The sequence below is a fragment of the Falco cherrug genome, chromosome 4 (assembly GCF_023634085.1).
Source record: "Falco cherrug isolate bFalChe1 chromosome 4, bFalChe1.pri, whole genome shotgun sequence".
Classification (NCBI taxonomy): domain Eukaryota; kingdom Metazoa; phylum Chordata; class Aves; order Falconiformes; family Falconidae; genus Falco; species Falco cherrug.
In genome coordinates, this window is record NC_073700.1 from 54013143 (window position 1) to 54028009 (window position 14867).

General features: G+C 42.2%; 1 protein-coding gene across 1 annotated transcript in view; it reads left to right on the forward strand.

Moving 5' to 3' along the window:
* The window catches only part of CCDC13 (coiled-coil domain containing 13), a 36134-nt gene that overhangs the window by 15697 nt on the left and 5570 nt on the right, over window positions 1–14867 (forward strand). The window contains exons 9-15 of the mRNA XM_055709958.1: window positions 174–338; window positions 2110–2286; window positions 3926–4132; window positions 5266–5399; window positions 7694–7777; window positions 8596–8724; window positions 11125–11279. Coding sequence (XP_055565933.1) covers window positions 174–338; window positions 2110–2286; window positions 3926–4132; window positions 5266–5399; window positions 7694–7777; window positions 8596–8724; window positions 11125–11279 — 1051 coding nt within the window. The remainder of the gene's footprint in view (window positions 1–173; window positions 339–2109; window positions 2287–3925; window positions 4133–5265; window positions 5400–7693; window positions 7778–8595; window positions 8725–11124; window positions 11280–14867) is intronic.

A 14867-nucleotide genomic window follows, 5' to 3' on the forward strand; every position in this document is an offset into this window, starting at 1 on the left:
TGTTAACAGCTAACAAATTTAAATTTGAACGAACAGATACTGCTCTGTGTTAGTTAACCACAAAAATGTCAAGACGTAATGCGTTGCTGCTCCCTTTGGTAATGTCCTCTTTGATGCTGAACCCCTGTACTTCTGGTAAAGGCTCTGGGTAAGCTGTCATTATTGTCCCCTAGGTTCGAGAGCTGGAGAATCAGTTGGGTCAAAACAAGAGCAGAACATCACTGAGTGAGATTGATGAGGAATTGCTGGCACTTAGTGATCCAAGGAAGTTGTCAGCCCAAGAGAAGAACTTGCTGAAGATTCGCAACTTGGAAAAAGAAAAGAAAGAAACTTTGGAGGTAAAAACCTGTGAGCTGACAGAGTCCTGTTTGGGTATATAGTGTGTAATAACTTGCCTTATCTTCAGGGTATATGTTACAGCCTACCCAGAGACCATTTCAGAAACCCACCTGATCTGCTGGAGGAAGTTCTGCTGCACTTTACAGACTGAGCAAAAGGTTTCCATGCTTGTTGTCTGTATTGCACTCTTGTATGGCTAGGCATCCCTCTGTGGTACAAGATTTGGGCTTCCCCTCTGCTTCATGAATGCTGTGTCAGATGCATCCATTTGGCCTGCAATGTGGCCAGCTGATAGGTGATGTTGGAAAGAGGGAGAGAGGCTCTGGGTTGCAATGCAGCTGGTATTGGCTTTATACTGAAGGCATACATAGGAAGAAGCCCTGCTCTCCAAACTGTGCAGCATCCCTCTCGCCCTTGGGCCAGATGTGCATTCTTCATGCAATGTTAAATATAAACATCCCCCTCACACCTCATATATCTGTATGGCTGTGGCCTTCTACACTTGAGCAGAATGAAGCTGAGAATGACACCAGACACCCTCTAAGAGGCATTCTGAAAATGGGTCTTACCATTCATCTATCACATGTAGCTGCTACAAAAATAAACAGACATCCAGTGCTTAGCAGTGGAGAGAGGCTATAGCTAGTGGCATATGCTGTAAACCCTGAGATGGGAAGGATATGTAGACCTGTGTCCACAAGAAATGTGGGTAGTTGTGGTCAGCTACACACACTCAGGTTAGAAAAGCACATCTCCCTTTGTGCCTCTGCTGTATTCACTTCTGTAGAGGCCACCTGGCACCATCCCAGAGCTTGATTAGCTGCTGCTTTTCTCACCACAATTTAACCATGCAACAGAATGAGCAATGAGGTGATACACACCTTTTACTCTGGGCCATGAAAATGAAAGAGGAGATTTATAGCTACAGGCACACAGCACAGGGAAGGCTTTCCTCAATAACTGTAATCTGTGTGATTCTACTTCTGCCTCTGTGTTTCGGGCTCTGTTCACAATAACTTCCCCTGTACTTGTCCATTAGTACTTAACTGCTAGCGTGCTCTCCGGCCAGTTTCATCTAGGTGAAGGCACGGCTCAGGGAGCAGCATATGCCAAGGACAACTTCTACTAGATAGTGTGTGTAGTGGAATGAAGCTGGGTTAATTAGCACTGATAATATACAACTGTGGGTTGGCTTCAGGGGTGGCGGGTTGGTCGATGTAGATAAGGTGCAGCTGTGGCTGGTTAAGATGTTGGGCAGCCAATAGAAAGACAGCAGCCAAGGAAGAATCAGGAGGAGAGAGAACACACGCTCTGGATGAGGCGAGATGAGAAGGCAGCAGAGAGACTGTATGAAGGGTATGCTGGTATGAGATGGTAGAAGACCTTGTTTCAGCTTGATAGTCTGGAGAGTGCAGCGACAAGTGTGGCATCACCACCCTGTACCTGGAAGGAAGAGGGTTTCTTGGTGGAGAATGGTGAGGTGAATGAAGAAGCAGGAGCATACCAAATCAGGTTTTAACACAAAATTATCACTTACTTCTGGCACACACTGCACTAATCTAGTCCACTTGTATTTCTGAGCAGACCATTTTTTGATGCTGGCAAGCAGGCAGCAAGTAATAGCATTTGTAATTTCTACTGACATGGTATGCCAGTCACATTTTTTAGATTCTGCCAGGCAATGTGTGATTCCTTTAGCTCACTAAAGCACCTGGGGCTTGGTGATAGGCTTTAACTGTCATTTCCTATGATGTGTTTTTGTCACTACAGAAACTCACTGGGGAACACGATGCTCTCCAAAAAAGTCACGAGGAAGTGAAAAAAAAATTTGACGCATCAAAAGCCAGGAACAAGATATTGTGCTGTGAAGTGAAAACCCTGAAGGGACAGATCATAACCTTGCTGGAGAAAGGAAAACACGACGATGAGCTCATAGACACCTTGCTGGTACAGTCTGACTATTACTGTTGGTCCCAGCCCTTGCAGATCAGCCTTCTTTCTATAAGTGATGAAACATGATGTCATTTAATGACATGATGATGCAGGCAACCTTAGGGTACAAAAGAGCCTGATGAATCAAACTGACAGCCAGAGGTTTCCTAGTCAGCTAAAGCCCTTCTGCATTTTGGATCAGATCTCATGTAAAAGGCTGCAAGACAGCACCAGGTGTGACCCAGCTGCAGTTAAGTGGCTTTAAGCTGAAATAGGATTGTCTAGTAGGTAGAAGGGCTTCATTCCTGACCTGTGAAGCTGGACTGTATTCTCTGTTCAGCTTTCAGCTTCATTTGTAGATTTTTTTTTTCCTTAGAATGCCTGCACTTTCCTTAGAATGCTTGCACTTTCATTTGTTGGTTTACACAGCCCAAAACACACAAGCTGAACCATGGGCACTAAGCCGTGTGCACATTCATTTGCAGTAGCTGGAGCTGAGAAGATTTGGCCCCTTCAAGACAAAGAGTATTATCAGAGACTCCAGATGCAGTTACACTGAAATAAATGGCTGCTGTCATGGGATTGCAGGATCAGTTTGTTCTGCCATGGTTCTAAATGGTCTTCCCCGATTACAATAATAATCATTAAAAAAAATTAGAAAATATACTACTTCTTTAGAAGGCTTAGTTCTGCGTTTCCTGATCCAGCTTCTCACAGGTTTCAAATCACTTCCATTTCCTTGCTTCTGTTCATAGGTTTTAGCTAAGATATACTTATGACTAAGCTGGTATTCACCTTTCTTGGCAGCCACGGGGAATATGGGTACTGACCAGAAGATTAAGCAGATTACAGAGGAGCCAAATAACAGTTGTTACTTTTGCCAAGTCTGAGCATTCTCACTGAAATTATTACAGAAAGATGCGAGTTTACTTGAGAAGGAATGGTTAACCTGCTTTTATCCCTTACATCAAAGAAGCACCTTGCTTGTAGTTTGTTGGCCTGCAGAATAAACTATCCAACAGGAATTAGATTTGTCAGCATGAGAAAAACTCCAAACCCCACTGGTAAAACAGCCAGCCTCATAGCTGTCATCTCATGCTACCCTCATCTTTTAATACCACTGTCACACAATCTGATCGTGTTCTAACTCCACAGAAAGCACATTGACATCTTTACTTTTATCTAATTTATGAAAAAGTCACCTTTGTCAAAGGCCAGACTCTCTTGATCTCCTTTCTGCTACACTCAGTAGCAAAGCTGCCAGCAAACTGAATCTCTCGGTTGCTCAGGTCTTTTCTACTTGCACCGTCCAAGTCACTAAAATCTTGATATGACAAGCAGGGACCAGTGGGGACAGAGTCCTTGCCCAGCTGCATGTGTCTGGGCATTGCAAGTAGATGTACTGTGCAGTCCTTTCAGTGCAAAATGCTGAGAACAAGGCAAGTTGATCTCATGCTTTAAACATTGGATCAAATTCTTGGAGTAGCACTAGTGACATCAGTGTGCTTACACCAGGGAATGGGTTTGGCAGGGCAGTGGTTTGCCCTGGCATTCCTAAATGGGTATTTGTCTTGGAAGGTGAAAACATCCAGGGGGTCTTAATAATCATTGTGTACAAAAGTGGAGATCTCACTCATTGTTTCTATTTTATCAGATCCAGCAGAAGCAAATGCAGGAGATCTTAAAGCACTTGAGCCAGCAGGATGAGAAGAACAAGGAGTCCCAGCAGATGCTAGGGCAGCACTTGAACAGTGAGGTTCAGCAACAAAACTGCCTTATAGAGAAGCTCAGACAGATGGTGGCTGAACGAGAAGCAAAGGTTCAAGAGCTGGAAGAGGAGATTAGGCAACTCACACTTCAGGTAGGCAGTCAGAAGAAATTAACTAGAGGAGCACACTTTGTAATTGTTTTAGATCTGCTCTTCCACTTCCTTCTCCCTTGTTATCTGAGATGGTTGCTAGGTTGTGACACTTAATACCGGTCCTACTGACAGTCTCTCCCGATGCAATGATAAAGCAGGAATTCTCTCTTGTAACTCTTAAGCTTCTTTCCTGTTTGTACCTAACTTCAAGCTGTTTAAGCAGCAGAAAACAGAAATATCAATCACATCCGCACGTGCCTCTATGTCAGGACTGTCACATAACAGACAGCAAGGGTTGCACTGCAGTGGGGACTTCTCAGTATTCAGCATCCTTGGCTGCTGACAGAAGCATGCAAGGAAACATAGGTGAAGCCAACATCAGCCACATCCCTTTAGGGGGTGATGGGACCCTTAGTAAGTTACTCTCATTTCCCACTGCAAGCTGCTTCAAAACCTTCCATAGATCTCCAAGCTATTGATACAGGTCTGATAGGCCTCAGGCATATGGAAATTTCATTGTACAGATGAAAGAATTTGGAAGGCTGGCCCCTTATGGCTACTATGTCAAAAATGTTTTCAACTTTCATGGTCTCGTGTTGCCAACTGACAGAGGCAAGATGGTACTACTGCCAGCGCACAGGCATGGGAGTTGAGAGGCAGCCACTAACTTGCCAAAGGTTTCTTGTGTGGTCTGACATTTGCAGTCAGGTTTTGCTAAAGGGCATTTAGGCATCCAGTTCCCATTGACATAAAACCCTACAGGGTTATGCTGAGATTGTGAATCTGTCAGATACTTCAGTAATGGGGGCTAGAGCACTGAACCCAAGATAAAACTTAGGTTAGGGACACAAACCAACTGTGCTGGTGGTGATAATGGTGCTGCTGTACTGTGGGTTCTCCAGCGACACTGTCTGCACCCTGTGATTTCATCTGAATCTGCACTTTTTATTGATTTTTGCTTTGTTTTCATCCTCCAATGGATAGAAGCTAAAGAAAAGTTTCTGAGGAGGTCCTGTAAATGAAAAGTTCTGGCATGCTTGTAGCAAAAATCATAAGCTGGTGATTAAGCATTGATGCAGCTGTTTTCCTTTGAAATGTGTAATTGGTTTTATAACCTGCTCCAACATTAACAGAATAAATCTGCCCATCAAGGAGACAGTTCAGGAGCTGATACACCACCTTCTGAACTCTCAGAAGATCCTGGTTTTTCTCTGCTTAAGCCTCTGGCATCAGGCAGCAATCAGGTTGGAAGGATTGGATCTGCTCGGTAAGAAGACCCCAATATCCATGTTTAAAATTGTTGTGAGTTATTCAGAAGCACGGTTTTCCCAGCTAATTGTATCAAACCACAAATGCTGTGCGCCAACAGCTGTGGCAGCTTGTTTACAGTGTATGGGAATCTCTAATCACATTATCTCTTGGACTTTCATCCTGGAACAGATAAAGATATACAGACTTGCAGACATTACTACATTTGGCATGATGGTAGTGCAGCTAATTCTTTTTCTTCCACTCAGATAATGTTTATGTGGTTAGCTTAAGTGCCTGTGATTCTTTCTTATGAGAAACAGGGCTTCTAATGAGCAGACTTCTGAAAGCAGGGTGACGAATTAATACAAAATGCCATTTTAGGTAAGCAATAAATCACCAGTGCATTATTTAAATCAATAAATACACTTTGAGTAGGGTTTACTCTCAAAAACATTGAAAACGTGCCACATTGTTTGTTCTTAACAAACACCCTTTTTAAAGCCTCACTGAGGACCATATAAGTTACACTAATCTTAATACAGCAGTAAATCTAATTTTTGTTTACATGGTTGTGACTCTGGTTGCTCTGGCTGTGTAAAGAGACCACAGCACCAGAGGAAATTATATCCTTTCCTGTTAAAATGCTGGTTTTGTTGCTAAAGAGTTCATAGTGTAATTGACAATGAGGATTTGAGACTGGTCTTCTGAGGAAGGAGGAAAATTTTCATCAAAATAAAGTTGCAACTGATTCCTTCTGTGTAATTTTAACTCACCTACCACATTACTTTAGACACTGAATTTGGCTATAAAATTGTCAACTGTATTCCTGAATCTAAGTACAAAATCTGAGAAAAGTTCTCAGTGTTTTCAAGGTAGAGTTAAAATAGCCTTAATTTGAAAGTTTCTACATCTCTGTTGTTACATCCTTATGACCGACTTTGTTCTCCCACTTCTAACTCTGCAGAAGTTGTGCTCTCCTGGAGCAAATCTGTGTTTATCCACTTTTTTACTTATGTCTGCTGATGGTAAGCAGGAAGGCAAGCAGGAAAATGAGGTTGGGTAATGGCTTTGTAGAAGCCACTAAGTGTAGTGCATAAATTATTGCTTGTATATGTGGCTAACATAGCTCTGTCATGAAAATAGCTGGCATGTCAGGTGGGCAATGAATGAGTCTGAAAATGGCAGGAGCTGTTAATAACTTGGTCAGCAGGGCTCACTCGTTCCATTAACTTTAATATGCTGATGAACTCTCTATTCCATTTTACTTTAGTGAATCGTCTTTTCCTATCAGGAAAGATGAAATGAAAAATGCTATAAATAGGAACTAAAGCCCCTTGGAGATGTCGAAGTAAAAATCTGCATTTTTGGACTGGGACGCTTCTGTTATTATCAACCTTAACTGGATTTTAGGATTAACCACTCCCAGCCTAGAAGGCAGCTCTGCCTGTTCCACAATATTAAGGCTTTATCCTCTGTTAGCTGCACCCTGAAGACAAGGAAACATGGGCTAAGTCTACAGGGACTTGCCTTAAGGCAGCTGCATTCAAATTCGGAAAACAAACACACACTAGAATTTTATGTCCCTAGCACACATATCATTATGCATAAAACTCACCCAGACTGGAAGCAATACTCTGGTGTTACTGGTAACTCCTCCTCTTGCAACAGTAAGCCTGACAGGTCTTCCTGAGGCTCTCCGCAAAGCATAAGGGTTCAGAAAACTATATAAAGTATATTTTAAAAAAGCATTTGGAAATAAAAGCTGTACATCTTGTAGAACAGGGGTTCATTTGGTTATGAAAGCATGCAATGTGCAAACCCCATCAGCCAGACACAGTAACATGTGCTTGTCTCTCACCCTTGGGTGAAGGTGTAAGATGAGAGCGCTGTGTGCGAGGGTCCAAGGCAGTGCCTGTGAGGAAACACAGCAGCAGTGGCTGCGTGGTCGGTGTGAGCCAGGCAGGGTCGAGAGCTATTCCTGCTCCTGAGTTGCTGTGTGGCTACTCTCTGACACAGAGCCCCACAGTGCCGGTCTGGATTACCAGCAAAGTATCCCCAGAAGCACAGAGATCAAACAATGAGTTGTAGTTTTCATACGTTGGAGACACAAGGTGTTTTTGCAGCATGTTTGGGAACTGGGGAGCAAGCTGAGCTGTTGTGTATGCAGGGCCTGTGTGATGCCCACTTAGGAGGCTCGGGGAGTCTTTTCCCTACAAGGCAGCATGAAAACAGATGTTGAAAAGTGACTGGAGTTCTTGGAGGACTGCCCTCTGCAGAACTCAGTGCTTAACAAAGCTTTCTTCCTCTCAGCACAGTGTCCAAGATGGGCCATACACTTGTAGAGTCGGCAGCTACTAAGCCTTCCCTTCTCAGGAATAACATCACACCTGGAAGGTATGTGTAGAAACATCATCATAAACAAGGGAGGTTTCCTGCACTGCTCCGCAAGCTGCTGGCAAGCCTTATCCTTGTCTGCCTTGTTTCTGTAATGAACAGCTACTTTCACCATCCGTTCTACCTGATGCTGCCAAAGAGCTCTGACACAGGCTCTAACATCTTGCTATCTTAATTTTTTTAATGATTGCTAGTTTTATGCCCCATAAATCCCATTTTTCCCTTTTCACCCCGAACTGTCAAGATTTCTCCTGCTTTTTGCTCTAAAGCAGATATTCCTGAATACTGCTATGCAGAGAGGTTAGAGAAGTAATGAAGTAAATAATAATGGGATCCATGGGAAAACTGCCCCTTCCTTTCATCACATATTAGGCACAAGAGCGGCCATTATACTAATGCTGCCTGAAGCCTTTCAGTGCGAGAAAATCAATACCATGCCGTTTAATAGCTTAGTGTAGCACTTCAGAGAACCCACATATAGACTTCTTTTACTTTGGCAGTAGCAATGGGAGGAGAGTTGGTGATAGCGAATTGATCAGAGGTGGAAGTTTGTTTTCAGGGGTGATGGGAAGGGAAAGCATCCTTGCAAAGGAAAAGACCTTTCTAATTAAACTCACGGTGGCTTTATTTCCAAATACTTGTATTCCATTTAGTGCAGTATGGAGACTGATGCTGGGGGGGGGTAGTGAGCCTGGCGCTGCATTCCAGCTTAGTCCTCAGACAAATGTATTTTGATATGTTTTTCAAATCTTGTCTTTGTTTCATTTCTTTCATTTGTGAAATGGGAAACGGACTCTCTATGCTTCTGCTGCTTTTAGGCTTACTGGCACTGACAGCCCGGATTTGAAAGTGCTGCAGACGCAGATCACAGAGCACAAGGCGCTCTGCCAGGCTGCTGAAGTAGAAAAAGACAGGCTCCTGGAACTGGTCACTGTGCTGCAGAAAAGGTAGTGGCTCGCTCTGCCAGTGTCCTTTGTGGGATGCTGCGATTCAGGAGTGCTTGAGACATGTGAGAGTCTATAGCATGCAGTACAGTCCATCACACGCTGCCAATGTGAACCTTTCCTTAAATAGGGGCTTTTAATTTTTTTCTGCTCAATTTCCCTGACTAGTTGATGATTCATTTTTTTTATTCTTCTTTTAGAACAAAGGGCAGAAAAAATGGTGTCATCTTCACGTTTGCTGCACCTAGATAAAACTAGAATTCATATATTTATATATGTGCGGTGTTATTTAGGCAGCAATATTATTCAGCAGTAGCAAATACTATAATTATAGTTATAATCTGACTTCTGTTCCAAAAGCTTTTCACATTCTTTTAAGTTTTGCTATATCCTCTTCTAAATTAATTTCTTCTGGTTTAACTGGAGCATAGCAGTGGGGTTTTTTTCTTCTGTTATTCAATTCTATTTAAGATGATGTTAAAAGCTAACTATGTTTTAGGAGGGCAGGAAAAGCAAAGTCTTTTATCTTTGGACACCTTTTAGCTACTGCTTTTATTCCCTGTTAAGGAATGTTGATTATTTGATTCCCAAACCTGTATTCCAGTTTTAGGAAGATATACTTGTGTCTGTGTGCTTTTGAATACAATAGGCACTATTTGCTTGCTTGCTTGCTTGCTTTATTTTACAATAGTTATAATTTCTCACTTGACTAACTTTTGTCCCATACAATTAATTGCAGTGAGAAAAATAATTTTTTTTATAACTGTGGTAGAGGTGCTTTTAAGGGCTAAATCCTGGGAAAATACACTGGGAGAATCTTATTCCTGTTTGTAAGCCCAGTGACTTTAATAGAGCTATGCAATTAGATAAAGATGGAGGTGTGAGTGGTAGCTGAAATAGGGCCATCAGAAATATGGGATAATGAAGAACACAGAGTCAACGAAATGCACAGCTGCTTGTAAAATGTACCGTAGACTGATGATTCAGCAGCTCCGCAGTTACCATGAGTTATCAAGAGTTCCTGCAGGTAAAGTAAATTTTGTGGATTGTGTGCAATAACTCCTGGAAGACCCCAGGATAATAGAGCATCCAGTCATATTTCAACATGAATATGTGTTAAAAAAAATCAGGCATTCCTCCTCTTCCCTTCCCCTGCTGGAGTGTGGGTCAGCAAAGCTCAAGTAACACATATAATGCTTAAGTCAAGAGAAGACCACTGGGAATGGTTACAGGAGTGGAATTTCTCTACAGCAGCTGCCAGAATTTAGGGCTGTGTTTCACAGTCACTTTCTGCAGAGCAGTATATACTGTCAGAAGATTCTGTTGTAAACGAATTGTAGGATTGGCCCTGCTGGAGGAAGGGGGAGAGCTAGAGGAACATTTTAGTTTAAGTTATTCATTTTAACAGAGGAACCTGGTCAAATGCAAGTTTAGCGAATTCAGAACCACTGAGCGAAATGTTTCTCATAGCATGTCACCAGCCTAGGAATTCACTACCACAGGAGGTCAGAGTCTTGCCTGTAGCTAGATTTTTTAAGACAGTGATTTAATTTTATTATAGTTGTAATATTTCTTTAGTTATGCCAGCTAGGAGGGAAATAAGTAATCAGGTCTCTTGATTCAGAAAGTAATAGCTGTCACTTGTGGGGTCAAGAAGGAAATTCTTTTACTCTGCTTTATACAATGCAGTGAGTTATTTCAGGTTTCTCTCTCACTTTAAATCATTTGGTATCAGGCACTGCCCCACATGAGATGCACTGCTGGCTGCATCTGTGGGTACACATAACATTTGTGCTGTTAATTTTCTAAGATATTGTGCAGAGTAAATAGAGAGGGAATTTCCTCTTCCATACTGTACTGCAGAGTGAACCATCAGTTTCTTTTCCACTCACTTTCTTCTGCGGTAGTGTCTAATGGCCAAGTTTATTAAAAGCAACATCAAGTTTCTTTTCTTACTTTCAGATAACTGACGCAAAACAGCTAAATGCTAGACAGCGTTTTTATAAACTATTTTCCCTCCAAAGTTTTTCCAGAGTGTTTAAAAAATGCAGTTTATTATTCCTCTAATAAAAGATCTCTTCTCAGCAATCTGCAGCTTGCCTGCTCATCTGAGTGGTAAATTCACACAAGCAGCCAGTGTTTAGGGATCTAGGCAACCTCCATTAACGAACCCATTATTTGCAACTGTATTCATTATTTTATTCTGTTTTGCAAATTTAGAGGATGTCATCTGGAACAATTGCAGTGGGATTTCTGCCTTTGAATGCACGGAAAATTCTCCTTTTCCCTCTGTTGGGATCTATGCAGCATGAAGAAGGATTCAATATCGAGACTCGTTGATCCTTAATAGTCATGACATAAGTAAGCTGAACTTTTTTTTTTTTTTTTTTTTTTGCCTATGAGGGTGGAGGAAGGCAGCAATAAAGTCTTGAAAGCTGAGAAAAGGCTTCAGGAAGAGAGGCGGCGACGTGTCATTTTGGAACAGCAGCTTGAAAAACTGCAGATGGATCCAGGGAGGAACACAGGTGCACAGAAACTTCCCCTGAGGAGCAAAACAGGTGAGGTGGAGTCCTTATCTACAACTATGTCCCCCATTCTACCTCTGTGGTTAATAGACAGCAACAACAGTTGGACTTTGATCTGTCAAGCCTACACAAATGATTGACCTTACACATGGCAATTCGGATTTACTCAGGCCAGTGGACCAGTACAGAAGATAAAATCCTGGCCCCGCTTAATTCAAGAGGATTTTGCCACAGATTTAAGTGGGACCAGGACTTTTGCAATATGTTGTTTTCATGGCATGACAGTCTACAGAAAAAAACTTGACACTGCTCTGGGTTTGCCACCAAGCCCACTGCTGTTTCCCCTTTGCACTTCTGGCTGACAGATTCATCTGAAGGTTAAGAACAGAATTAAAGGACGCATCCCAATTTAAGGCCTGTCAGTGTCTATGAAAAACTATTGCTGGTGATGAAGTAATTAGATCTGGTGTAATTTATTATCCCATGAACATGATAATCTCCTGCTATAAATATGAAAGCCTCACTAGCATAGTTAAAGGAGGAGAATTCATGGTGGATGTTAAATTTTTATTTCCTTGATCAGATCCTTTTATTGCTTAAGGACTCTGATTCTGTAAAGTGTCTAAACTAATAAAATGGCACATATTCTTATGGAAACTTTTCCAGTGGTTTCCCTTTTTATGTGTATTTTCATAAAGTAAAAAGACTTTAAATGCCAGGACTCGAACAGTAGGAATAGGAATTTCAATTTGGCAGATATTGGGATGGTGTCGGGTTGAGTTAGGGTGAGTAGAGAGATCATAAGCCTCATCAGAGAGCTTGTACAAGCTCTTGGCCTGCCCCACGCTGAAACGCATGATCTTGGGCTGTAGGGGGACTGCCCTACAGCTCAGCAGGTGCATGGCATGGCTCTCCATCATTACTCCAGCCGACACTACGGTGTGTACTAATGCTACCTCATCAGCTTCTTTGAGCTGATCTGTACTGAGCACTATGGCCTGTATAAGCATTCACCTCCTTTTCCACCTGCACTGGCGTCTTCTTTCTTCTTAGGCATGGGTCAGACTGAGGTAAGAAACACCACTGTAACTGCATTGCATTTCTTTGCATTTCCCATTGTAGAGAGACAATCAGTTCTCCCTGGAGCAGGACTGTGATGCAAGAAATCACATGTGGTTGTTCACTGTGATCTCGATTTGTGCAGGAGAGCTAGGGTCTCTGGTGTAACATCTACACGGTGCTCAGGACCTCAAGGGGAGCACTGCTGTTCACTCATCCAGCATGGTGAGAAGACTGGGTATACAGGAACAGGACTCAGAGGAGCCTTTATCCTGAATGAGGACTGAATGATTGCTTCACACCTGCTCCCCTCTGTAATGTGGGTCCACTCCTTAGCACAGAACTGTTGTGTCCTTACAAAGGGCTCCCACACAACACTGACTCATTCTCATGTGTTTTTCTTTGAGCACAGACTTTTAGAGCTGTCTTACCTGTGTTCACTGAGAGCCTGACAGCAGAAAAAGTAGTGCAAAAAGACTCGGATCCTAATAGAAGCCTAGTGCTTGGAAACAAAGTGCTGCAGCCATTGGCCTTTAGGATATAGGACATTCATCTTGTTAAGAGAGCAGTGCTGGGCCTCACAAAAATGGTATTGTGGTATATCCTTTGTGATTTCCGGGAGGGTTTGAAAGTGAGAGGCTTTGGAATACTCATATGGTTCTGCAGATTCTCAGAGGAAGAAATCAGGATATTTGTAGGGACAGGTAGTATCCAGGTGAGAGTTCTGGGAATGCAGCTCTCAATGGTACACTTTTGACTGACTCCATGCCTTTCAATAGTATGGGAGCATTTTGGTGCTGTCTTCTAGAGGAGAATTTAATGGATTTTTTGAGTGCTCAGACTTTCATACAACCTGGTAGTGCAATGTAGTGATGTGCTGTTCCGTTATCATACATGTGCTCCACTTAGCTTTCCTGGCAACCTCAGAGATATGGTGATAAACTTTCCAGGTCCTAAGCCATTTTGGTCAGTAGTAACAGTTTGGTAACTCACCTCTGGGAGATCGGCATTTCATAGCCAGAGGAAGCAGGCTGTTCTTAGCGGTGTGACAGGTTCCTTCTTACTAAATATTGAGTTCATTAGTCTCGTCCGCATAAGAACTAAAAGCAAATGTAGAAAAGGATTGGCAGTAAGAGTAATAAGATGAAATCCGCTCTAAGTCTGTTAAGATGAGGAGGTAACAATCTATTTCACCATCCTTCTTTGAAAAGAGCTCAGCCCCTTGTGATGTGCCCAGACTCTCTGGATTTTGTGCAAGAAACAAGTCTACAAGTCTGTGATATACCTCTTCAGCTGAGCATGTAGGTTATCAAAATGCTTTCATGCCATATAGTTGGGGAAATAAGAAGGAATGAAAAGCTTGAATATAAAATAGAGACTAGAGAACCCGCTAATTAACATAATATTTTCTTTTCTTTCTGAAAGTGCAAAATTGGAGAGAGCTGATCTAATTGCTAATCTAATGTTTCTAGTCTCTTCAATTCAAGGGAAATAGATAATGATGCTGAATAGCTAGAAACAGCCCAGTTGTGTTTTAAAATTATTCAGGCTTTTAGGTTTTTGGGTTTTTTCTGTCTTACCCAAATTTAAAATTAGCAAAGAATAACCCCAGAGGAGAACAGGTAAGTAACAACAGGTTCTCCCAAGCCTGGTAAAACACGACAACCTCATGATCAAAAGCATTTCTTGGTTATACAACATAGCCTTTTCTTCTCATATGTTTTTCTCAGAGTTCAATACTTTCTGCCCTGGTTCTTTTAGATGTTCCAGATGAGGAGGGTTTAGTGTTTTAATACCAAATTTACTTACTTGAAGATGTTTGATGTTACATGCGACTTTAATTTGGAAAAGTGATACAGCAATGTACTGAAATCACAATTCAGCACGATACAGCAATTACAATGTACAGTTGAATCGCAACACAAATATGACCCCCATTACCAGCCTAGATGTTCACTGTCACAATGCTGGGTGTCCCCAGTTGCCAGGAAGGAATATGGGGGTTGAAGCCAGCTCAAGCCCGCTGTTTTCTTTAAAGATCATTTTGGTGGATTTTTTGTTTATACTCTGTGTTGGACTGAACCACGTATACACTCCAGTCACGTTTGTCTGGCTGGCTCAGGTAGGTGGTGCTCTATGGATTAGGGAAGGCCATTTACATTTACTCAACGGAGTCAGCTGTAAACATCACCCTCCAGTCTCCGTGGTGTTGGGATGAGTTCAGCATCCCCTACGAAAGCTGTGGTCACTTCCTACATTCCTTTCTGAGCTTCCTGAGCCCGTCATCCTTGCCTGTCTTCTCTGAGCCTTCTTCCATTGTAGGGGTTCACTGGTCAGTCACAGGTGTTTTGCTTCTCCAATCCCAGCAGTAAATTTGAATTGTATTCTCTCTATAACCCTGAGAAATGTTTTTGTGTCCCTTTGAAATCACAGGAGCAATGCTGCATGTTTTGGGTAGACCTTTATTTAGGAAAGCATTCCTCATTTAGAACCTTAGTTTGAAGTACACATTTAAGCGCTTTACTGCATTTAACCTGTGTTGTGTTTATGCTGAGGATCAAA